The 25,968-nt window shown below is 44.7% G+C and overlaps 1 protein-coding gene and 1 non-coding gene across 2 annotated transcripts; both read left to right on the forward strand.

Annotated features, from left to right (window-relative positions):
• The first annotated feature begins 7,121 nt into the window (after positions 1-7,121).
• Positions 7,122-12,026, forward strand: COX5B (cytochrome c oxidase subunit 5B). The gene is made up of 4 exons (XM_075276137.1): positions 7,122-7,277; positions 8,818-8,888; positions 10,697-10,796; positions 11,799-12,026. Exons 1-4 carry the CDS (start codon positions 7,181-7,183, stop codon positions 11,909-11,911), a joined length of 381 nt encoding a protein of 126 aa, XP_075132238.1. The 5' UTR covers positions 7,122-7,180; the 3' UTR covers positions 11,912-12,026.
• A 5,927-nt stretch (positions 12,027-17,953) lies between these two features.
• On the forward strand, positions 17,954-18,025 carry TRNAC-GCA (transfer RNA cysteine (anticodon GCA)). Its single transcript has one exon. It is a non-coding gene; the product is annotated as a tRNA-Cys (tRNA).
• The last annotated feature ends 7,943 nt before the right edge of the window (positions 18,026-25,968 follow it).

The following is a 25,968-nucleotide window of genomic DNA, read 5'->3' on the forward strand; positions in this document are numbered from 1 at the left end:
TGTAAACTGTGTGTGAGCAAGAAGGTGATATGGAGCAGGGAACCCCTCATTCCGCCACACTCTTGCTCACCCACAGCCTGCACCACCCATTCTCCCTTCTTTCTCACACACAACCTGTGCCCCACGTCACCCTCTTTGCTCACACGTAGCTTGCACACCCATGTACTACTCTTGCTCACACACAGCCTGCACCACCTCATCCCATTCATCCCTCCTCGTGCTGACATAGGGATGAATGGGAGGGTGCAGGCTGTGTATGAGAAAGGGGGAAATGGGGGTGTAGATTTTCTCACACAGAGCCTGCACGCTCATGTACCCCTCTTCCTCACAGGCAGCCTGTAACCCATTCCCCCCATTGTACACAGACCTGTACAATCCGGTTAGCTCCGCCCACACAATACTTTGATTCTATCTTAGTAGGTTAAGGACCTTTGATGACGTCATGACACAGATCCTTAACCTGTAAGGTATCAAGGCTTGGGGACAGCAGGCAGGAGATAGAAGTTTCTCCCGCCCACTGTCACTATGCAAGTGTCGGGAGGCAGGGGCCCAGACAGCAGGTGGAAGCTGCTGCTTGGGTACAGTAGTGAAGCTAGCAATTGCTGGCTTCACTACTGTTGAAAGATGGACTGTAGAGGAGACAGCTGCTCTCCATCTTCAGGCAGCCCCTGGGGCTGCAGTAAATAGGGCCTGTTACCTGCTGGAGTTACTCCAGCAGGTGACTGCCTATTAAAAAAAAAAATCTGCAGCGGTAACAGCTGCCACCGGGCCCCCAATTGTCCCAGACCCTGTGGCAGCTGCTACCCCGGTACTTACGCCCCTGACCGAGACCTTTATTCCTAGTGTACAAATAACCACCCCCTTAAAGAGATTTTCTCTCTAGAATAACCCAGTCTTAGGACTCTCCCCTAGGAGTCAAAATGGAGAACCACTCTATAAGAGCGCTCCCAACCTAGTCAAACCCTCCATGCATAACATGGACAGCCAGTCATTGGAATAACTGGCATGTAATGCTATATTTTCCATATTCCCCACAGCAGCCGTATAGTCAAGTGTGCATTGTTGTGATAACCTTGTTTTACAATGTACAGTTTTGACTGCTTTTCCAGACTTTTACCCATCCTAAAATTACCACAGTCAGAGACAACTGCTGCCTTCCTAATACACAGATAGCAACTTATAGCATGGCATTTTATTGTTACAGCCTTGTACCGTAGTTGTATATAGCACTTCTCTGTCACTGTCACCTTCCATCACACAACTGACTATACATGAATGATGTTTATCCACCTGGACTAACACTGAGTATGAAGTGTAGGGGGCAGGCAATTGTATATCAGGTGAAAAAGGTAATATAGGTCAGTCACTGGCTAGAAGAAAATTTTCTTGCAATATATAGTATTCACTAGATTCCTGGGTAGTGTTCAGTGTGTAATCCACCCCCTATTCCTACTTCATAACTGAGAAAATTTGTCTTTAAGAACCAGCTGAGTGACATCCCCTATTGCACATATGATAGGAGGTATTGGCATACGGAAACTGATTTTTTTTTTTTTTTTTGCTGATGTGTCTGATCACCAGAATTCTGAATATTACGACCCCCTTCAATCCCAAGAAAGAGGGCATTGCATCTCTCTGGATGTATGGAGGAATAGACTGCTGGAGTTGGCTAAGTCACAGATCTCTGGCAGTCACAAAGAGATATATAGAGTATATTGGACATGCATAAGAGGCAAATGACCCCCATTCTCGAAATCAGCAGGGTCTCAGCAGTTTGACTGCCACAGATCAGACAGATATGGTGTATCCTACTAAAGGTGTGGATACCCTATTCACAGGACAAGGAGTATGTTTCGTTAATTGGAAAATCATCTTTGAAGCGGCCTATTTTGGACCATTAGGAACGTTTTTTTGTATTTTTTTTAACTCCATGCACACCAATACCTTAAACTTTATTTTTCTATCTACATAGCTACATAAAGGCTTGTCGTTTTTCTATTCTGATTGCCATTAAAACCCACTGGCATCCCACTACTGCATTACAGGCAGGTGATTGACTGACAGATAAAGCCCCCTCCTGTCAAATACCTTATTAACTGGTGAGCATGGCATCTACAAGGTTAACCAATTGGTACATACAGCAAGGTGCAAGACGGGGAACCCCAGAACTAATGTCCCTGGGGGAAAGAGTGGACGCCTAGTCACGACCTAATGAAATAGTGGTTTTCTATTGGAATGTGAATAGTTAGGGCTGTGATGGGAAGAGATAAACTAAGACTATATTCACACCACTGTGCTAAAAAAGGGCTGTGGAAAACAGATGAAACGGTCCGTTTTTCACAACTGTTTGGCATTCGTGGAGCATCCATTTTCCAGAGTCCAGAAAGAGAATCAGTCCTACTTTTTGACGATCAGGACCATCAAAAAATGGGCATGTGAATAGTTCAATTGAGATCAATGGGGCATATTTATTCATCATTTTACCGCAGATCTCTGGTGTAAAAAAGTCGCAATCCTTAGGTTTGGTAATTCTTAAAGAGGACCTTTCAACAGATTGGGCACAGGCAGTTCCATATACTGCTGTAAAGCTGACAGTGCGTTGAATTGTCGGCTTTCCCGATCTGTGCCCCAGGTAAAGCGCACAAAGCGCAATTGTCGGCTTTCCCGATACCGTAGCGCTTTACAGTCAGAAGGGCCTTTCTGACAGTCTGTCAGGAACGTCCTTCTCCACAGCAGTGCCTATCGTGCTGTACAGTGTGAGCGGGAGGAACGCCCCCTCCCTCTGCTCACAGTGCTTGTCCATAGACGAGTACTATCAGGGGGAGGGGGCGTTCCTCCCCACTCACACTGTACAGCACGATAGGCACTGCTGTGGAGAAGGACGTACCTGACAGACTGTCAGAAACGCCCTTCTGACTGTAAAGCACTATGGTACCGGGACCGATAGCGCTTTAACCGGGGCATAGATCGGGAAAGCCGACAATTCAGCGCACTGTCGGCTTTCCAGCAGTATATAGAACTGCCTGTGCCCAATTTGATGAAAGGTCCTCTTTAAATGCCAGTTGCGACAAAAAATGTACCGGCACAAATGATCATTGAAATTGTCAGCTTGCAGCATGGCGCACGGAGCCGTCACATAAATGAGGCGGGTGCAGTGCCGGAGCTGGGGTTATGAGGACTGGTGTTAAATATGCCTGTCTTCATACATATGCCCCAAAGGCCATCGCACGACTGTTTTTGACGTTCATCTGAATAGAATCAAGAAAGGTTAAAGTACATTAACTATTTTTGTAAATGCTGCTTTTTTTGTTGGGGATTTTGCTGCGGCTTTTTGAGTCAAAGCCAAGAATGGCTACAAGAGGAATGGGAAATATATACCGTGTTTCCCCGAAAGTATGACGCCCCCTGAAAGTAAGGCATGCGGGGGTTTCTGTTGAATTGCCTAATATAAGGCATCCCCCGAAAATAAGGCATGCCGGGCAGTGGTGTGCGGGGTTTCGGGGGGCGGGGCTTAGCGGAGCTTACGGGGGCGGGGCTTAGCGAGCTCCACTTCACTGACACAGCAGCCATGCTCTGTGCTCCGTGTGCACAGCAAAGCCGGCTGCTGCCTCTGCTGTTGTAGGATGACCTCTCCCAGCTCATCCCAGAGGCAGAGACAGCAGCTGCCATACAGAAGAGGTAGCAGCCGGCTTTCCTGTGCACACGGAGCACAGAGCACGGCTGCTGTGTCAGTGAAGTGGAGCTTGCAAAGCTCCGCTAAGCCCCGCCCCCGAAACATCGCTAAGCCCCCCCCCCGAAGCCTAGCTAAGCCCCGCTCACCACTTCCAGGACGAACAGCAGCACCAGCGCTGCTAGGAAGAAGGGAAAGGTAAGTATGATAACTTCCCCTCTCCCCTACACTACACTACCTACAACCGGCAGTCATGCTGACGCTCCACTGAGGAAATGCCGGCATGACTGCCGGTTGTAATAAGGCACCCCCCGAAAATAAGACAGGTCCTATATTTAGAGTGACAATTTAATATAAGACACTGTCTTATTTTCGGGGAAACACGGTAGAAAGCTTCTTATACTTCTACCTTCTGCTCAATATACTCCTGGCTTTGGCTCAAAAAACCACAGCAAAATCTGCACCAAATAAAAATGGATTTCTACAAAGTGAGGCCTCAGCCTTAAGATGGAAATGTTCTTTAGCTTGTGTCTTACCTCTTACATCTGCGAGGAGATTTTGTGCTGCATCTCTCTGATAAAACAGCATGAGAGTTTGCAAATGTACCGTATTCCAGTTCAGAAGTTCAGTCATTACCAGGGCAAGATTACAGTGACACCTAGTGGTTACTGCAAAAAATGAAGAGATGGTTGATTTTTCTGAAACTGCTCATGAACATACTCTGGGCTAGATCATTTTACCTTAAGATAATCCTATATACCTGGATTCCAGTGGAGACATAACAGTAGCCATAAGGTCACTGATGTATCTTCTTATGTTCCTCTTCTATTCTATATACACGGATTATTGGCAGAGTTGACTTTACCTATATGATCAGTAGAAGGTAATGAGCAGGTCTCCATAAAATATCAAATTGACTAGTGATATTCCTATCTTAAACATATATAGAATGTCCTCTGATTCAGGGTCACCATATAGTGCAATGAGCAGGTGGTCCCAAATACTATAGTACTAGGGTACAAGTGCTGCCACCTATCTAGTGAATGCTATGAAGACTGCAGCAGATTGATAGGTTAAGTGAAGACTGAGATATGTGATGTCTTACATAGTGGCCATTGTGTACTTACCATATGAAGCCAAAACCTAACCCACCTGTACTTTGCAGGTATCCTAACCCAGACCATTACCAGGTTAAGGGGTTTGACCCTTCCGCAGTCCTTTCTGAGGCCCAGGTCATGTGAGGATAATGGTTGGTGTTATGGATATGTTGAGAATATCTCCTAATATATACCTCTGCAATGTGTCCCACTGTACAGGCGTAAAATGGGATATGTTGCCTATAGGGAGTAAAACGGGGAGTGCCACGCGGTATACCCTGCCATATTATATAGCTTAGTAGAACTTTTTTGTGATCTAACAACATATACTGATCTCTTCTGGATTTCTTACTGTCTTAGTGATCACTTGTCCATTGTATAATTATCTGGCTCTGCCTCTTCCCCCTTTCCTTGTTCCACAGAGCTCACTTCAGTACCGGGCCAATTTGTGCTCCAGGACCAGACACGTTAGGTTTATTTTGTATGTGCAGTTTTGAGGGCTGTAACATTTTTCTCATATGTCTCATTCAACTAATTTTTGCGTCTTTTTTCGGGGACACATAGGGCTTTATTTTTATGTTGTTTTTATTTTCAAATGTGTTTTTAATCATACCTCTACTCTTCCGTCATACCACTACTCTTCCATCTTCTGCCATACCTCTACTCTTCCATCTTCTCTCATACCTCTACTCTTCCATCTTCTGTCATACCTCTACTCTTCCATCTTCTCTCATACCACTACTCTTCCATCTTCTGTCATACCTCTACTCTTCCATCTTCTCTCATACTTCTACTCTTCCATCTTCTGTCATACCTCTACTCTTCCATCTTCTCTCATACTTCTACTCTTCCATCTTCTGTCATACCTCTACTCTTCCATCTTTCTGTCATACCTCTACTCTTCCGTCTTCTGTCATACCTCTACTCTTCCGTCTTCTGTCATTCCTCTACTCTTCCATCTCCTGTCATACCTCTTCTCTTCCATCTTCTGTTATACCTCTTCTCTTCCATCTTCTGTCATACCTCTACTCTTCCATCTTTCTGTCATACCTCTACTCTTCCGTCTTCTGTCATACCTCTACTCTTCCGTCTTCTGTCATTCCTCTACTCTTCCATCTCCTGTCATACCTCTTCTCTTCCATCTTCTGTTATACCTCTTCTCTTCCATCTTCTGTTATACCTCTACTCTTCCATCTTCTGTCATACCTCTACTCTTCCATCTTCTGTTATACCTCTACTCTTCCGTCTTTCTGTCATACCTCTACTCTTCCATCTTCTGTCATACTTCTACTCTTCCATCTTCTGTCATACCTCTACTCTTCCATCTTTCTGTCATACCTCTACTCTTCCGTCTTCTGTCATACCTCTACTCTCCCGTCTTCTGTCATACCTCTACTCTTCCATCTTCTGTCATACCTCTACTCTTCCATCTTTTGTCATACCTCTTCTCTTCCATCTTCTGTCATACCTCTACTCTTCCATCTTTTGTCATACCTCTTCTCTTCCATCTTTTGTCATACCTCTTCTCTTCCATCTTCTGTCATACCTCTACTCTTCCATCTTCTGTCATCCTCATAGAAAATCTGTATAAAAAGCAAGTATATTTGGGATTGTATTTTCTTCTGCATTTTCCCATATCGTGGGGATGAAATGAACTAAAATATTGATCATCTTACAGGGAACTATAATGTGCAGCTTATGCTACTGTTGTATTTCAGATTGCCCACCTTGATGAATCTGACGGTACATTCCTATAATACTGTACATAAGTCAGCCACCACAATAGACGCATACCACACAATATAATAAATATACATTTTGTTACAATGGTGACAACTGTATCTATGTACGCTATATGTTACGTACATTGGGGCTTTATGTTTGATGCATTCATCAAGAGAACGTACTATACAATGTGAATAGGGAGCTACAGCCTCCAGCGCTATATTGGACACCAGACCCCTGACAGTTTCCATTACAGAGGGCTCTATTAGGATTTGGAAATGGCTTTGTTAGCCAGGGAAGCCATGATTGTAATGTGTGCTGCCATAGAAGTCAAATGTGAACAAAGATCTTCAGAGTATAAACACAACTAGTCAGTATACCTATTAGAGGATAAGTGACGTCATTACATGAGTATATAGCTGTGGCTGAGGTGTTAGCGCCATCTTCTGCCAGGCCCCGCAGTCCTCACACTATGGACCGTACAATGTCTTATCTCCTCACACACTGCCGCACAGCTCATCACGTGACTCTCGCCCCCTGGTGGCCAGTACCGGGATCACATAGTAGTTTCAGAGCACAGTTCACCCCTGGCGGCCGCTGCGGGAATAGCGCAGGACAGGACGTGACGTACGACTTCCTCTGATCGTCCTCTGTGTGCGGCCACCGGCAGGAAAAGACTTCATTCATCATGGCTTCAAGGTTACTGTTCCGTAGCGCCGTCCGCGCCTTCACCAGGACCAGCGCCGTGCGGGCGGCTGCCCCAGCCAGATATATGTCTGCTGGAGGTAAGTTCATTCAGATGCAATGTGTGCCGGATTCACCCGAGCTCCTGCCATTCACTTGTGAACAGGGGGTTGTGCATGAAAATATCATTCTGAGGTTTTGTCCCCCCTCCCTCCAGAGTGGACTCGTCCACTATGCCATACTTGTAGTAAGGTTACTGGACTGGCCTAAGGTGATTGGGGGGGCTGTCATATTGCGGCTGACATGTCTTTTTCTGGAGATGTCACCATGTAATTATACAAATTAACCATTCAGGAGTCTTGGAAAGCTGGGTAACACTGTATGTCACAAGTACTCACCCAGCATTACAAACTGAAGGGTATCCTTGTCTTCTACAGTATATACCATTGTATATACCATTGTATATATCGCTAGAATATGACATCACTATAGTGGAGGGGGTCTGACCTCTGGAATGCCCACTGATCCTGCAAAAAAAGATGCCACAGGAGCGTCTTGACATTGCACCACCTTTCACTTTTGTCCAGTCACTCTGTAAGGTCCTGCAGCATTATAATGGGGCTGAGTGTGGTTCCTGCTTGACCTTGTGTCCTAGGCTCGAAGGGGACACGGCGCTAAATCAGCCCCTGTATTCCTGGTGGATAAATGAGATCAGAGATGACTTCCTTTGGAGTTTTTCATGCGGGGTCATGTGACAAGAACCGCCATGTCGCTCCATCTCCTCTCATATGTTTACCTAAGACTAGCTGTCATGGTGCAGGTAAGGCCGGGGTCACATCGGCGCTGGAGACTTTTGCAGTAACCACTAAAAATCATTGGACAATAAAGTGCTGCAAGTCCTGCTTTATTCATTGAGTGGGTTCAGTTTAAAACAAGAGACAACCGATGTATCCCATTATAGTCCGTGGGGTCCATCGGGCACTGTTGGTGTCCGCTGTTTTAGCAGTCCATGTTCTGGTCCTCTGATAGACACCTGGGCACAGATGTGAACATAGTAGATTTGGGAGCCAGTGGAGCAACTTGGGTGCTGGATCCAAACTGAGTCTCGGGCAACTGCCCAGAACCCCCTCCCTTCAATGTCTATGATGGCTAGCTTGGGGTAAATCACTAGGGTGAAGCTCCTGCCATAGATAAAACAGATCAGTGACCAATTCTAAGCAGGTTTGTGCAGTAGAGACTCTTCAGTCACATGGATGACGGGTCACCTTCACTACATTGTTTGCCTATGGTTGTAGGTTTTCCACATTGAAGTCCATTGTACCAGTAAGTATGAATGTGTCAAGTACGTTCTTCTAACCTACAATGATTGATCACTTAAAGGTTAAATTATCCCGTTACATGGTGCCCCACCCATCTCATGTCTCCTGTAACTAAGTAGCTTTGCTGTGTTGTGGGGTATAGAGATTTCTTGCTTCTGATCTTTGGATATACTGCATTTCATCCCTCTGATCTTTGGATATACTGTATTTCATCCCTCTGATCTTTGGATATACTGCATTTCATCCCTCTGATCTTTGGATATACTGTATTTCATCCCTCTGATCTTTGGATATACTGCATTTCATCTCTCTGTGTCTGCAGGTATCCCCACCGATGAGGAGCAGGCTACTGGTATGGAGAGAGAAATTCTGACCGCACTGAAGCGTGGTGAGGTAATGTATTATAACAATGACCCATCGACCTTCTTCCCCATCATGTTTTATATATTGCTCTATTTGCTTGGATACCCCAGTGACATTAGTATTTCTAAAAAATAATGGGGACACCATATGGGCCATAAAATATACATATATAATCCTGTTAGACTAGAATTAAAGGCAAAAAATCATCCTAAACTAGAATCCTAGCTTCCCTACTCATCCTGGGCCATATTATATATTTATATCAAAATGACCAAAGTGAACTCCTTTTTATTTATTTTTTTCATCTGAAAATATAAAAAAAAAATATTTTTTTTACTTGTAGTATATTATGAAATAAAGCATCAAAACAGTCCTATGTGCAACAACAAAATTGTCTCAGCAGATAAGGTGAAGGATGTGTCTTAAAGGGGTTGTATTTATTCAATTACCTGGTCCTAGGGTTGCTTTTGATCGACCTTGGGGTTCTGGTGACGTCATGACCTTCAGGTTGTTTTGCCCCTTCCCTCCTTCTTCAATATCACAGATTAATGTCCTGTGCTATAGCGGTGGGCTGTATTATATAGTGAAGCCAGCCACCATTGCACTGGTAATTACCTGTGAGATTGGGGGTGGGGGCAATGGGCAGTCGTGACTTTGGTGGAAGTGCCAGTACCATCAAAAGCATCCCCAGGACAAAGTAAGTGACAACCCCTTTAACTTATTGATGGTTGGGGACTTAACCCTTATCTTCTGTCATCTATTCAGATTAATGGGACAGAACTGGCATCTGTGGACTGCACCATTCTCAGCCGCATTTAAAGAGGGCCTTTCACCGATTTGGGCACAGGCAGTTCTATATACTGCTGGAAAGCTGACAGTGTGCTGAATTCAGCGCACTGTCGGCTTTCCCGATCTGTGCCCCGGGTAAAGAGTTATCGCTCCCGGTACCGTAGCTCTTTACAGTCAGAAGGGCGTTCCTGACATACTGTCCTTCTCTACAGTGTGAGCGGGGAGGTACGCCCCCTCCCTCTGCTCACAGTTCTCGTTCATGGACGAGTAATTTCAGGAGGGGAGAGGGTGTTCCTCTCCGCTCACACTGTACAGCGTGATAGGCACTGCTGTGGAGAAGGACGTTCCTGACAGACTGTCAGAAACGCCCTTCTGACTGTATAGCGCTACAGTACTGGGACCGATAGCGCTTTACCCGGGGCACAGATCGGGAAAGTGAATTCAACGCGCTGTCGGCTTTCCAGCAGTATATAGAACTGCCTGTGCCCCAAACTATGAAAAGTCCTCTTTAAAGCTACGCTCTATCGAATTGTGTTATTCTTTATCCCATTAGTACTGAGCATATTGGCAGCTGAAGGAAGGTCAGTTCACTCACCAGCACCTTTCTCTTCTATAGAATAGTCCTCCCCCCCCCCCTTCAGGTCATGTGATCGTCAGACTAACCTGTCGATTTACACAGTTCATCTGTTCTACGTGAGTCTGACAGGGGTCCTGTATGGTGGCTGTATAAGTAAATGAGAGGGCTGGCTGTGTGATCTCATCTTGCTTTAGGTGCCACTAAAGTAGTAATGGGCTGGAGAATAATACAATGCACTGGACTATGTCTTTAATAAAAGCTCCAGATTCATTTTTATCTAGGGAAAAAAGTTAATATCTATATGTTTAAAACAGGTGATGCAAATCCCTTTCATATGAAACAGTGGCTGACAGAAGGGGCGCAAAGTTCCCTTAATTTTATCAATACCATCAGTGCTCAGCAATATATATGATTCCAGACTTTTATATAGAAATGTGTAAAGATTCTTCACTAAAATATTGTGTCCTTTTAGGATCCATACAACATGCTGAAGCCTAAGCATTACAAAGGGACCAAGGAGGACCCTCACATTGTCCCCTCCGTGAATGACCAGAGGATTGTGGGTTGCATCTGTAAGTTCAAATGGTTTTCTTGCTTTAGAACAGTTTTTGATTGATTTTTGAGGCCCGTTCATATAAGAGACTTTGCAGCGAGGAGCTTACTGCCAGAGGTTGTGTATACCGTACAGTAATGTTCATCAAGCTGTGGCGATCCAGCGGTTACAAGACTACAACTTCCAGCAGGCATGTTGGGAGTTGTACTTTTGCAGCAGCAGAAAAGTCAAAGCTTGGCCTTCCTAAAAGTATATACATTTCTATATCTAATACACTTAGGACTATTATTGCTTCTAATAACGCACCACATGTTGGCACTGCTCCATCTGAGATTGTGTGTTCCACCCCGCCAACCATCTTGTTTTATGAGCTACAGAAGTCATGTGAGCGCTACATACTCTTCTCTATATACCAAACACAGCACATTACATATATTGTCAAGGCTTGGTATTGCGGCTCAGTCTCATTCACTTGAATTCGAATGATCTGCTGCTGCTATACCATGTGAGCAATGAACATGACTCCATCGGTGCAATGAAGAAATTGATATGCAGGGGTCCTGGTTAACAGGCCCTCATTGATCACATATTTATGACCTAAGTCCTATAAAACACCTTTAGGTCGGAGCCCCAAATAATGAACCCCATCCACACATTTTGGGAAAGTACATGCAAGAGGACATGTGAATTATACCTACGAAAACGCTGGCGGTTTCCCTATAGGTGTAATTGCAGCAGAAAGCGCCACTTGAAAATATACAATGCTTTGACACCGTGGTTTTTTCCACAGTGTCTTTTTGCTGCTGCATGGGGCGTTAGCCTTAATCAGTGGTTGTCATTATTGAAAGGATTTTTCTGGGACTTTAATATTGGTGGCCTATTCACAGGTGTGACTCCTAACACCCCTGGTTTAGCAATGCCAGATTAGGGCCTCCACCAATGAATGGACGTGATCGCTGTTACGTATAGTTTTGTATAGCTCTGCCTCTGTTCTCGTCCTGATGTTGTCTCTCTTTTCCAGGTGAGGAGGAGAACACCGCTGTAGTCTGGTTCTGGCTGCACAAGGGAGATGCTCAACGCTGCCCATCATGTGGTGCTCACTACAAGCTTGTACCTCATGTACACCACCACTAAGGACACAGCAACCTCATGTCTTGCTTGTTTGTGTTACATAAATTCCAGTTTACATTGTACTCTATTTTATTCCTCTTTGGCGTGGGACCATAATAATACATGCACCCAGCCTGTACACCTTGTGCCGCCTCTTTATTGGGTCTCCTCACATTAGTGGGCTCGTGTGTGGGATATTTTACACTAGTTGTGGTGTTCCTTGGTTCTTCTAGGATTACAATGGTCTGCATAGTCAGAAGTAAAAATCTTATTTAGTTCTATACTATGTCAATGAGTCAGGAATACCATGCTGAGGTGTGTTACAGCAGAGGTTACCATTTGGCGCTATACTTAGTGGCACAAGACGAGTCCTTCTTCTTAGAGCTATAACCATATCCATAGTGTTATATGATTAAAGACTCCAATCGGCAGAAATTGTGCCCCAAACTCAAGTAAAACTAAACTTTATATTGATCCACGTATTTTACAGTGATTTAAGGCAAGCCAACTAATAGGTGGAATAAGTTGAGTTGTATAACGGGAACTGGTTAGGCAGCACACTCATGGTAAGGGGCGCATGGGTGCAGGTTCTATAGAGGATAGACCACCTCCCTGCTGTAACATAGCCAGATGTAAATAGTCAGAACAGCACTCCGATTTGATTTGCTTGTTAGGCCGTGGCCCCACGGGCTGGAAACGCAGCAGTAAACATCGCAGTGTTTTACAGAACTTGCAAAGTGGATGGGATTCATGCGACTCCCTTGCCCACTTTGCGGTTAAAACTGCCTCACAGACATGCTGCGATTTACAAAACCCCCGCAATTTCGGAAATTGCAGCGTGTCAATTTTATCTACGGAAACGCCGGCGGCTTTCCCATAGATAAGGTAACAGAAAGTCTGTGGAGGAAAACTCTGTGAACTTTCTGTTCAAAGCGCTGTGGGAAGAACCGCGATGCATTCCTGCTCTTTAGCGCTGCATATCATCCCATGGGGCCTTAGCCTTAAAGTGGTTGTCCAGACAAATTGTTTATATTTTATGTGTGACAGGGAGGTTAAAAGAATCCTACTTGCCTGTCCCTGTTTCTACTGCTTCTCCGACATCTTCTCAAGGTGAAACTGCTCACTGTCACCTGACCGCTGAGGCCAATCGATGGTCTCCGGAAGAGACCCAGGATATCACATGTAGTGACCTCTCATTCCCTTTGGTCTCAGTGGTCATATCTGACTGGGACTTCTGCACCAAGTAAACACTGGACCAAGAGGACCTGGCCATGCTGGGAGTGGGATTGATTGATTTCACCTCCCTATTTAAAATATAAATAAATTTTGTCAATTTTTTTGCTTTAACAGCCCCCTGACGTGTTATGGCCAAACTGTTCACATGCATATAATTAATACAGATTTAATCTATGCAATATTTCAGGTTTGTTGAAACCCTTCATCAGCCATATAAGTACAGTATATTAGGAAGTGTTGTGTATTGATGTGTCCTGTTATTTTATTCTTTTTTTCTTTTTTTTTAAACTATAACCCCTTTAAGAAACAGACTAAATTGGACTGCTATTTGATTCCATTGGAATCTAGCAACTGGGATGGATTTCGTGCAACTTCTGACAGCTTGGGCTAAGTTCACACAGGCTAAATTTTAGGCCACACAGTTTTCTAAGAAGAAAGTACATTAAAACATTCAGGCTACAGAAGATAAGGGGAACCTTTCCAGTACAGAAGGAATTTGTAGATAGTGATGTGTAAAGCCATACAGGTTGGGCAATAGTAATCTTGTCCAACACTCCCATGCACATTAAGACCTGGTTCACATCTGCGCCTCAGTCTTGTTGTTAGAAATTGTTGTAGAAACTGCTGAAAATAGGCAGAGAAAAGTCCTTTACGGAGAACTTTTCTCTCCACCGCTTTCAGTTGGAAAATGGGGTCCATTGCTGTCCATGTGTAACTGCTGTTTTAGGGGTCCGGTTCCCCGTTGTTCGGTTCACCTGACGGAGATTACAATGCTAATGTGCAGACTTGGCTCAGTGGGACATGGGGAAAAAGATGGCCGGATAGTGCTGTTGAAATCGACTTACTCAGATGGCATACCTCTAATGTCTATGTTCTGGACAACCCCTTTCAAGGCAATAATTCACACACAAAAAAAAAAAAATTTAGATTTTTTTTTTTTTCCATGGGAGGAAATGCTGAAAACTCTAAAATATTTAATACTAGCCTCTGCCCACGACTTTGTCTGTGTGTTGTTGGCATCGACTATCCGCCTTCAACCTATCTCTAGCCAATGGATCCTTCCCCTCAGCCTTCAAACACGCCACAGTCACACCTATACTTAAACCGTTCTTCGACCCGTCCTCCCCACCCAACTATTGTCCCATCTCACTGCTCCCGTACACCTCAAAACTGCTTGAGCAACACGTCCACTCTGAACTCTCCTATCTCTCGTCCAACCTGCTCTTTGACAGACTACAGTCAGGCTTCAGACCCCGGCACTCCACTGAAACTGCCCTAACAAAAGTCACTAATGACCTTCTAATCGCCAAAGCCAAGCGCCATTACTCTGTCCTCCTCCTCCTTGACCTCTCCTCTGCCTTTGACACAGTTGACCACTCCCTCCTGTTAGAAATTCTCTCATCCCTTGGTATCTCAGACCTGGCCCATTCCTGGATCTCCTCATACCTCACCAACCGCACATTCAGCGTCTCCCACTCGCACACCACCTCATCACCTCGCCCTCTCTCTGTAGGTGTCCCCCAGGGCTCCGTCCTAGGACCCCTCCTGTTCTCCATCTACACCCTTGGCCTGGGCCAACTCATAGAATCTCATGGCTTTCAGTACCACTGCTATGCCGACGACACCCAAATATATATCTCTGGACCAGACATTACCTCCCTGCTGGCCAGAGTTCCAGATTGTTTAGCAGCCGTAGCCTCCTTCCTCTCCTCCCACTTTCTCAAACTGAACATGGAGAAAACGGAGTTCATCATTTTTACCCCACCCCATATGGCCCGTCCACCTGACCCACATTTACCCCTGTCCCACGAGCCCATTGCCTTGGGGTAACCCTGGACTCCGACCTATCGTTCAAGTCACACGTTCAAACCCTCAACACCTCCTGCCGCCTCCAAGTCAAAAACATCCATCGAATCCGCTCCTTCCTCACCCCTGAAACTACTAAGATGCTCGTCCAGGCCCTCATAATCTCCCGCTTAGACTACTGTAACACCCTTCTCCATGGACTCCCAGCTAACACCCTCGCCCCCTCCAGTGCACCCTAAACTGTGCTGCTCATTTAATCCACCTCACCCCCCGATCTTCATCGGCTGCTCCCCTCTGCCAGTCCCTCCACTGGTTACCCATAGCCCAGCGAATTGAGTTCAAGCTACTAACGCTAACATACAAAGCCATCCACAACCTGTCCCCTCCATATATCTCTGACCTAATCTCCGGCTACCTGCCCACATGTAACCTCAGATCCTCCAATGACCTCCTGCTCCGCTCTGCTCTCATCCGTTCCTCACACAACCGTCTCCAAGATTTCTCCCATGCATCCCCCATACTCTGGAACTCCTTACCAAGACACATAAGACTGATCCCCACAATCACAGGCTTCAAGAAGGCCCTGAAGACTCCCCTATTCAGGAAGGCCTACAACCTCCAATAACACTATCACCGCACCCCCATCTGTACAGTCTCCCCCTCTCCTTCTGTCTCTACTCCCTTCCCCCATAGATTGTAAGGGCAGGGCCCTCTACCCCACTGTGCCAGTCAGTCATTGTTAGTATTATATCTACCTGTATATTCTGTGTATTGTATGTAACCCCCAAATGTAAAGCACCATGGAATTAATATAATAATGTACAGCACCATGGAATTAATATAATAATGTACATCACCATGGAATTAATATAATAATGTACAGCACCATGGAATTAATATAATAATGTAAAGCACCATGGAATTAATACAATAATGTACATCACCATGGAATTAATATAATAATGTACAGCACCATGGAATTAATATAATAATGTACAGCACCATGGAATTAATGGTGCTATATAAATAAATAATAATTTAAAATATTAGTAGGATATTGCTCTGTTGTCCACTAGAGGGAACATCATCTCTGTACTGTGTCACTGCAACACATAGAGATGATTTCTAGGTTCTAAAGGACTTTCAAAGGCATCCTCAAGGTCCTTAAGCTATCATGATAACATATAATAGACATGAGTCTAGAGTGGAGTGGATAAATAAGGTAGGTCAAAATGAAATAGGTGGTGCTTTGACATCGGGAGTGTTAAGGGTGCGTTCACACGATGTAAAATGGAGCGTGATCTGGCATGTATACGGAATGTCAGAGTTTGAGCGCTCAAAAAGATCCCATTGATTTCAATGGGAGATGCGAGCATATACGCCGCGTTATTTTGCGCCCGTAATTTTGCATGCGGACCAGAAAGTAGTTCACAATTTAATTTCCTGTCCGCATGATTTGTGTAGGCAGCACACGGACCCCATTATAGTCTATGGTGATCCGTGTACTTTTACTTGCAATTGCGTTTGGTAGTCTGTTTGGGGGGATTCCCATGCGGACTCCCCCGGACGGAATACCAACGCAGATGTGAAGGAGGGGTTATTCTGCTTTTCACCTTCTTTGGTAAGGAAAGACACAAAGTAGACTACCATTAATATTGTGACTGTATGAGTAAAAAAAAAAAAAAAACACTGGAGAAAACCTTTAAGCAAGTAGATATGTAGCAGCACAGGAGATAGGGTCGGTTCTGTTGTAACTCTCTTATGAGCCGTATGCATTGACACAGTACACGTATGATGCTCCCTCTAGTGGCCAACAGTGGGAAATATTAAAAGTTATTTCACATGAAAAAATCTTAAAATTAATAAACAATTACAGTAATAAAGCATCTTTTTGTGATATATTCCCTTTAAGTTGCCCAGGTAGAATTTGTACCAGTACCTACATCTCTGTAATGTGGGCAGCCCTGATAATGTGCACAACCTTTTACTATAAAAACAAAAAACTTGAGAGTCTTCAGTAGGTGATACCTTTTTAATGGCTAACTAATAACGATAACAGAATACAACGTTTCGAAACTCTCGGCTTCTTCTTCAGGTGTATCTAAAAACAATTTCTGAAGGATGCATATTTATGTACAATAGGGACACAGGAATAGAATTCTAGGAGGGAGGGTGGAAGAAGGTTATTGGTTATTGTTACATACAAATAAGCAATTCATCAGTTTGCAATGTTCTTATCAGTTCACAGAGTGTCCTTTACGGCTGGTTCAGTTCAGTGATTTCTGTAGGATGCCATGAACCCATGTGACAGATTCATCCCTTTCTGCAATGTTTGAAGCAGGGTCATCAGCTTGTACTCATAAATCCGTCTCTCTTTCCTGGATTTAAAATTCCCTCTTAAAACCAAAATTTTCATGTCATTGGTGATATTATGATCTTGGGAGCGGGGACAGAGGAAGGTTAAATTTTGGGGATTCTAATTATAGTACGGAAGGGTTTACGTTAGAAATTGTGATAGGCTTGTCTGGAAAGATGTGTCTTTAGTTTGCGTTTGAAACTGTAGAAATTGGGAGTTAATCTGATTGTCCGGGGTAGAGCATTCCAGAGAAGTGGTGCAGTTCGGGAGAAGTCTTGTATACGAGCGTGGGAGGTTCTGATAATAGAGGATGTAAGTGTTAGGTCATTGAGTGAGAGGAAAACACGGGTTGGGCGGTGGACAGAGATGAGGGAGGAAATGTAGGGAGGTGCGGCATTATGGAGAGCCTTGTGGATGAGAGTGATAACTTTATATTTTATTCTATAATGGATAGGCAGGACGTTGTCATCCACGTTGGCTTTATCCCCTACTTAACACTTGTCTCTTACTGTCCAAAACATTTTCCTAGAGCGTTGTGCATTTGGTCAGTATACAAAAGCTTCCTGTGAGAACCATCCATGCTGTCACTGTAAATGCAAACAGTGCTAAATACACAAGTGACTCATAAGGGTTACACCTAACCTGTTCTCTAGAGTATCACTCACATGGGGGGTATAGCTCAGTGGTAGAGCATTCGACTGCAGATCGAGAGGTCCCTGGTTCAAATCCGGGTGCCCCCTTAATTTTTCTAATTACATTCATTGACACCTACATAATAATAAAAAAATGTATTTCTATAGCGCCAACATATTCCGCAGCACTGTACAATTTGTAGGGTTCAAATACAGACAGATACATAACAAAGAACGTCATTTCACACAATGGGACTGAGGGCCCTGCTCACAAGAGCTTACAATCTATGAGGTAGAGGGGGTGACACAAGAGGTAGCAGGGGCGGCATTGCTTATACAGTGGTTAGACAATGTTGTAATAGAGGTTACTGTCATTACACAAACAAAACTTTATGAGTCGTCAACAGTCGTGTCCTTTAACATGTGGATGGAGCTTGGACCTATAAAGTTAGCCTGAAAAGACATCATAACATGGGGGGGTAATGTGGGAGCGGGGACAGAGGAGGGTTAAATTTTGGGGATTCTAATTATAGTATGGAAGGGTTTACATTAGACATTGTGATAGGCCTGTCTGAAAAGATGTCTCTTTAGTTTGCATTTGAAACTGTAGAGATTGGGAGTTAATCTGATTGTCCGGGGTAGAGCATTCCAGAGAAGTGGTGCAGCTCGGGAGAAGTCTTATATACGAGCGTGGGAGGTTCTGATAATAGAGGATGTAAGTGTCAGGTCATTGAGTGAGCGGAGAACACGGGTTGGGCGGTAGACACAGATGAGGGAGGAAATGTATGGAGGTGCAGCATTATGGAGAGCCTTGTGGATGAGAGTGATAACTTTATATTTTATTCTATAATGAATAGGCAGCCAGTGTAGCGACTGGCACAGACCAGAGGCATCGCTGTAGCGTCTAGCCTGATAGATGAGCCTGGCCGCTGCATTCAGAATAGATTGTAGAGGGGAGAGTTTAGTGAGGGGAAGACCGATTAGTAAGGAGTTACAGTAGTGAAGGTGAGAATGAATCAGAGACACAATAAGTGTCTTTAGTGTATCTCTGGCATGAACGTGCGAGTGATTCAACATGAGGGGTGAAGGAAAGGTCTGCGTCAAACATGACCCCGAGGCAGCGGGCATACTGCCCAGGAGTTATAGTAAGGCCTGAGACTGCAATGGATATATCAGGGACAGATCTGTTAGATGGTGGAAACAGTAGTAGTTCAGTCTTAGAGAGACTTAGTTTCAGATAGAGCGAGGACATGATATTAGAGACAGCAGAGAGACAGTCACTGGTGTTCTGTATGAGTGCAGGGGTGATGTCATGGGAAGATGTGTATAATTGGGTGTCATCAGCATAAAGATGGTACCGGAAGCCAAATCTGGTGATGGTTTGTCCAATGGGGGCTGTGTAGAGAGAGAAGAGCAGGGGGCCTAGGACCGAGCCCTGAGGAACCCCAACAGCAAGGGAAAGAGGGGAGGAAACAGAGCCCGCAAATGATACGCTGAAAGTGCGGTCTGAGAGATAAGAGGAGAACCAGGAAAGCGCAGTGTCGTTGAGGCCGACTGAGCGGAGCATAGTGAGGAGGAGATGATGGTCAACAGTGTCAAAAGCTGCAGAGAGGTCCAGAAGAATAAGAAGAGAGAAGTCACCATTGGATTTAGCCATTAGGAGATCATTGGAGACTTTTATGAGAGCCGTTTCAGTAGAGTGCAGAGCACGGAAACCAGATTGTAAGGGGTCAAGAAGAGCGTTAGCAGAGAGATAGCGGATTAAACGAGAATAGACCAGGCGTTCCAAGAGATTAGAGATGAAGGGGAGGTTAGAGACGGGTCGATAGTTAGCAGCCGCTCACTCAATGACCTAACACTTACATCCTCTATTATCAGAACCTCCCACGCTCGTATACAAGACTTCTCCCGAGCTGCACCACTTCTCTGGAATGCTCTACCCCAGACAATCAGATTAATTCCCAATTTCTACAGTTTCAAACGCAAACTAAAGACACATCTTATCAGACAGGCCTATCACAATTTCTAACGTAAACCCTTCCGTACTATAATTAGAATCCCCCAAATTTAACCTTCCTCTGTCGCCGCTCCCACATTACACCCCCCCCCCCCCCCGCATGTTATGATGTCTTTACAGGCTAACTTTATAAAGTTTTGTTTGTGTAATGACAGTAACCTCTATTACAAAATTGTCTGAATACTGTATAAGCAATGCCGCCCCTGCTACCTCTTGTGTCACCCCCTCTACCTCATAGATTGTAAGCTCTTGTGAGCAGGGCCCTCAGTCCCATTGTGTGAAATGACTTTCTTTGTAATGCATCTTTCTGTCTGTATTTGAACCCTACAAATTGTACAGCGCTGCAGAATATGTTGGTGCTATATAAATAAAATTCATTATTATTATTCATTGCAGAAATGTTTTGACACGGGAAGGTCCATTCTTTGTTCTCTAATTGTATGGTGATGTGGGTTGATCCGCATTCTAAGCTTCTGACCAGTCTCTCCAACATACAAATTTTGAGTGGAACATTTGGTGCATATTATTAAACTAGCATTACCCGCGACTTCATCCGCGCCGCCCTCACTCCCTGCGCGAATCACCTCCTACACGGCCCCAGCCTCCCCCGCGCACCCGTCCTCCTTCCCCCTGCATGCGAGCCAGTTTCCCCGCCCTGCCGCAACCAAGGGTGCCACTCCTATCCATGCACAGCATTCAGAGCCATCCGCGGCAGGTAACAACGCCCCCCGCCAGTGCTTTACATACAAACTCCAATGGGCGGCCCCACTACCAATTCCCTATCACCCCCCCCCCAACCCACCCCCCAACCTCAAACCACCCACCACCACCACCCCCTTCCCTGTACCCACTTCACTGACTATGTAAATGCTGTGTAGGCCGCAATATCCGCCGGCATGTGCGCTCGTTCCCCAGCCATCTGTTGTACCGGCCGGCCAGTACGCTGGTACTGCAGCTGCATGCTAAGCCGGCAAGAGGCAGTGTGTAGGCAGCTGGCATGCCGGTAAGAGGCTGTGTGTAGGCGGCCGGCAAGAGGCAGTGTGTAGCCGGCCTGCATGGCAACGGCGCCCCGAACATGCGGACTGCCGCTATGTTCATCACCATGTCCTTGGTCAATCGACACACCCACATTTCACCGCCAACGTATAGTGCCGCAGCGCTGGCTCCATAGCCTGCCCACACCCCGCCATGCACCAATAGGAGGTGCATAAAGACCTGCGCTGGCGTAATGCTAGGTCCTACAGCAGAGCTGGAGTGAACTTTTGTCGCGGTGGCAATTTGGGGTGAGTGACCGACATTTCCTTCCTGGGCAATATATCAGTCTGTGTGATTGAGGAACAAACATCCAAACACACAAACCCACAAACATCCAAACACACAAACTTTCACCTTCATAATATTAGTAGGATACACTACATTAGGTGTGTAACAGGTGAACGTACCTGGGATTTTATATGTGAGGGCAGGTTTTGCACCTTTTCTGTCCGCATGGAAATATTCCTGTGTTAGTTGGAGGTGACAGTGAGCTGCTGACAACCATATTCCTGAGGTTTGGTGGCTGTCTATAGCACAGGAGAGGGGGATCTGGAAATATGGATGTTAGACGGTGGTCTTTTTGCAGTAGTGGATGTAGTTTGCGTGTGATTCCTCTCAGCGTCTCCAGGTGTGGGTTATATGTGACGATCAGGGGCACCCGATTGTTTTCCTGTTTGGTATTGTATTTTAATAAATCCGATCTTGGTATCCTGGTGGCCCTGGTGATTTGGTTATCAATAGTTCTTGAATGGTAACCCTGCCTCAAGAATGTGTCTCTGAGGCTTCCGAGGTGTTTATCTTTATCTGCAGAGTCTGAACATATGTGATGGTATCTGATAGCCTGGCTGTAGACAATGGAGTTCTTTATGTGTTTCGGATTAAAGCTATCCCATCTTAGGTAGGTAGGGCGGTCAATTGGTTTCCGATACAGCAATGTTTCAACTACTGAACTTCTCAACTACTGAAGACTCTCAAGTTTTTTGTTTTTATATTTCCTACCCACTGGCTAACACGGTACAAAAACAAACATTTTTCTTAACCTTTCACTATACATGTCCGATATATCTGGAGACTATATGATGTATACTCCATCCGATGCCATATGCTTAGAGGTATTCCCCCATGCAGTATGACACCAGGCTGAGCCCTATGACATGCAGATCTCCCTGTGGATCTTTAGGCACGTTCCACATCTCTTCTGTGTATGGGCTCGTCCTTGTTCCTCATTCACATGGCTCTAATGCAGATGATTTTTTTTTGTTTTTGTGTGTTTGAGGTTGATAGCATGTAGAATATTGCTTGAATGGTGGATATTTGGGGTAAACCTCATTCCAGAGGATACTGGTAATCCCTGTGTTGTGTGGGAAGAAGGAATGAAGTCACAAGCGTCGGCTCCGTCAGTAGGAGTGATATTACTGAGAGTCAATGAGTTATTGACATGGAGAGGAAGATATTACATATCATGAAAGCCAGCTACAGCGGATAGGATTGCACACACCTCTGGGCCTGTGCCATGGGTGTAGAATGAAATGAGGTGTCTTTGTTAAACACTTCAGTACTGGGCTATTTTCCCGGGACATGCGGATTTGAGGGCTCTTACAGTTTTAAAAATAAATTTGCACTTTTATCAGTGATAAATAGGGGCTTTATTGGGAGCTAATTCGCGTGTCCACAAGGTTTCAACACCCACCAGTCTGATCGCAATGACCACCTATCCTAAAAATAGAACATCCATATTTATAAACTCAGAAAACCCCTTTAAGTATCTTCATTTGTTAGACAGTCTCTCTCTGGAGGGCCAGGCATGTCCATACATTACATATATTGGCCAATTGATTTCTATATGCCCTATATATCATTCAATGTGGCACTGCAGAATAATTGAACACACCGTACGGTTCCCATATGGACTACAGATAACTATTGGATGCTCGTGACCAACGTGTTTTTATGGGAAAATTTTAACAAAAAAGATTGCCCACCAAAGTCAACATTTTTAAGGTTTTAGTAGCTCATCATAGGACATATTATTGAAGCTGTATAGTCTAGGATCACATCTGCTCACGGATCTCTGTTATCTTGGGGGGCCTGAATGATGGGCCCCCCAGTTGCAGATTTAAAGGGTCACTTAGTCCCTATTGTTGTTTGGAGAGCGGGATGATGATCTAAGGTCTTATGACATGTCAGAGATTGTGAACCATAACCAGTGCTATGGTGTAGCGGAAAAATTTGCACTTCGATCGACCCGATCCTGGATTTACCTTACAATTACTAATGTAAAACACCGTCATGTGAATAAGGCTTTATTAGGGGCAATCCATATACTTGCACGCGCTCATTCAGCTGTTCTGATAGCCACAATACTGTTCTGCCACAAATAACTACCATGTGCAAGATCCCGGGCTCTGTCTGTTCTACTGGCGTGCCCATTTTCTCTACACATGGCAAATACTGGCACATTAACGGGCCAATAGTAGTCATTTCTTGCACATATTTATACACATGACAGAAAATATTGACAGCTTGATCATATCTTTTTCATACCAAGGCCCAACTGTGGAAAGCAATTCCAGCAAACGTAAATGACCCTGTCATCTATATTTATATGGCCATAAATCTGGACATGTAATAGTAGAGATATATATCTTGTGACACAATGTAAGGAAGAGGTAGTAAACCTGTCCTCAGGATTTATAGGTCATATCATGAGGAGAGACCCTTTTTTTCTGGACACTGCATCAGCACCTCCCTAGACTGAGATAGCAGGTAGCAATAGATGGCAGTGACATTCACAGCAATCCAAGGCAGAATATACATGAGGTTGAATATTCTTTTAAAGGTAATGGACACTCTCATACATGTACTTTGGAATAAAAACATTTTTGCAACAGGATTTTATTGACAATTTTGCGTCCATTGGATTCTACATCCTCTATGTTTTACACTACATAGCAAGCTGCAGAGTGCCGTTCTGTCATGAATCCGTCAGGCTGGTTTTGGGATGACTCCAACCCCTCTCTTACTTTTCTTGAATGATCTTCTATGCTGATGTGTGAAGCTGAACTATAAACTGGCCTAGGAGATAACACCCATGAATTTGGTAGTGACTGGCATGGGAAGAATATGCAAATCTGTCTTCCATGATGTAATTAGGAAGTCAGCTGTTGCCTCAGTGTTGCAAACCAATAGAGGGCACTCACTGGAATGTGCAAGCCTGTCTTCCCTGATGTAATTAGGAAGACAGAATTTCAGTGAAATAACCCAATAAAGGCTGCTCCCTTTAGCATCATGCTCGACCTTCTAGGAGGCCTTTGTTTGCCAGTAGTGACTGGCATTCAGCAGCTTACAATGTAGTGTAAGTGTCCTTTTCCACAAGCACTGCAATGAGTTATAGGTGATATAACAAGTTCATCGGTGATCATTAAAGGGTCGGAGATGAAGAGCTACACAAATAATTGTTTATAACTTAGGGCCGGTTCACATCTGCATTTGGGTTTCTGTTCGGGGACCCCCTGAATGGAAACATATCCACATAAATAAGGGGTTACCTAAGAAAACCCGCGGACTCCATAGACTATATGGTTTCCGCATGAAAAATGCGGAGAGAAAAGCGCTGCTTACAGGACTTTTCTCTGCGCATATTACATTCGGATAGGGGAACAGAATCCCCAAATGCAGATGTGAACTGAGACATACATAGAAGGTGAAAAACCAAATATGGCTAAATATTTAATGCAAACATTGGCAGCCTAAAATACATGAAAATTGGTAATAAAAATGGCTCGAAATGTGCACATAGCCCTTGAAAGGCTGTATAAAATTACTAATCCCATGGGAACAAAGTCTCCAGTGTTTGCAGTGTGCGTTATCCTATACATACACATGACCTCACCAGTCTGCTGAAATCTTTTGGTTAGTTTTTTTTTTTTGCATACTTTACCCATGAAATCATCGGCTTACATCTAAAGCTTCCAAATTTTATGGTTGCTACTAAAGTAATGTGTAGGACAGATGGTTTATGTTGGGTTCACACCAGCGCTTGCACTCCGTTTGCGGATTCTGTTCTCTCCGCAAGCAGCACTTTTCTCTCCGCATTTTTCGCCCTTTCCTGGCATTAACTGAGCAGAAACGACACAAACCTCATTATAGTCTATGGGGTCCGTGGGCAGGGTCGGACTGGGGCGTCTAGGGCCCACCAGTGGAATTGTTTCTAGGGGCCCACCATCAGGACCCCTGCAGACCAGCGATACCGAGACAGGGCGGCTAAAGTTAATAACATGTCGAGAGCCATGCTGCTCACCTGCCATACGATGTACAACAACATACTACCTAAACCTACTGCTATGCACTGTATGGAAAGTGATCAGCATGGCTCCTAGAAATGTCACCATTACCTGTAGCCATGCTGTCCTGGAAGAGCTGATCTGCAGAGGTCCTGGCTGTTGTATCATCACAGATGTAATATTGATGGCCTATCCTAAGGACAGACCATCAATATTACAAAGATGGGTAAATCCTTTAAAGATTTGTCCAGGAATTGGAGCGACCCATGTGCTGGAAGAGAGGTGTAAAATAAAAAATAAATCAATAGAAAGCGCCTTCACCTGTCCCCTTTACTCTGTTGTCCGCTGCCAGTGTCCATTTAGTCTCGTGCCGGCGCCTCCTTGCTGGGAGTCCTGCACCTCATGTGATCACTAAGACTAATTAGGTGCAGGATTTCCAGAAATAAGACCATGAGACTGAACAGACACAGGCAGGAGACAACAGGGTGCTGGGGACAAAAGCTCAATGAAAAACACTGCGTCTCACTGTTGTGCCTAATCCTCAAAGAGGACCTTTCACCATTTGGGGTACAGGCGGATTAATACACTGCTTGAAAGCTGACAGCGCTGAATTCAGCTTTCCCATTCTGTGCCACCGGTGAAGAGATATCGGTGCCATTACCGTAGCTATTCAGTGTCAGAAGGGCGTTTCTGACAGTCAGGAACGCCCCTTCCTC

The sequence above is a fragment of the Leptodactylus fuscus genome, chromosome 5 (genome assembly GCF_031893055.1).
Source record: "Leptodactylus fuscus isolate aLepFus1 chromosome 5, aLepFus1.hap2, whole genome shotgun sequence".
In the NCBI taxonomy this organism is placed as follows: Eukaryota; Metazoa; Chordata; class Amphibia; order Anura; family Leptodactylidae; genus Leptodactylus; species Leptodactylus fuscus.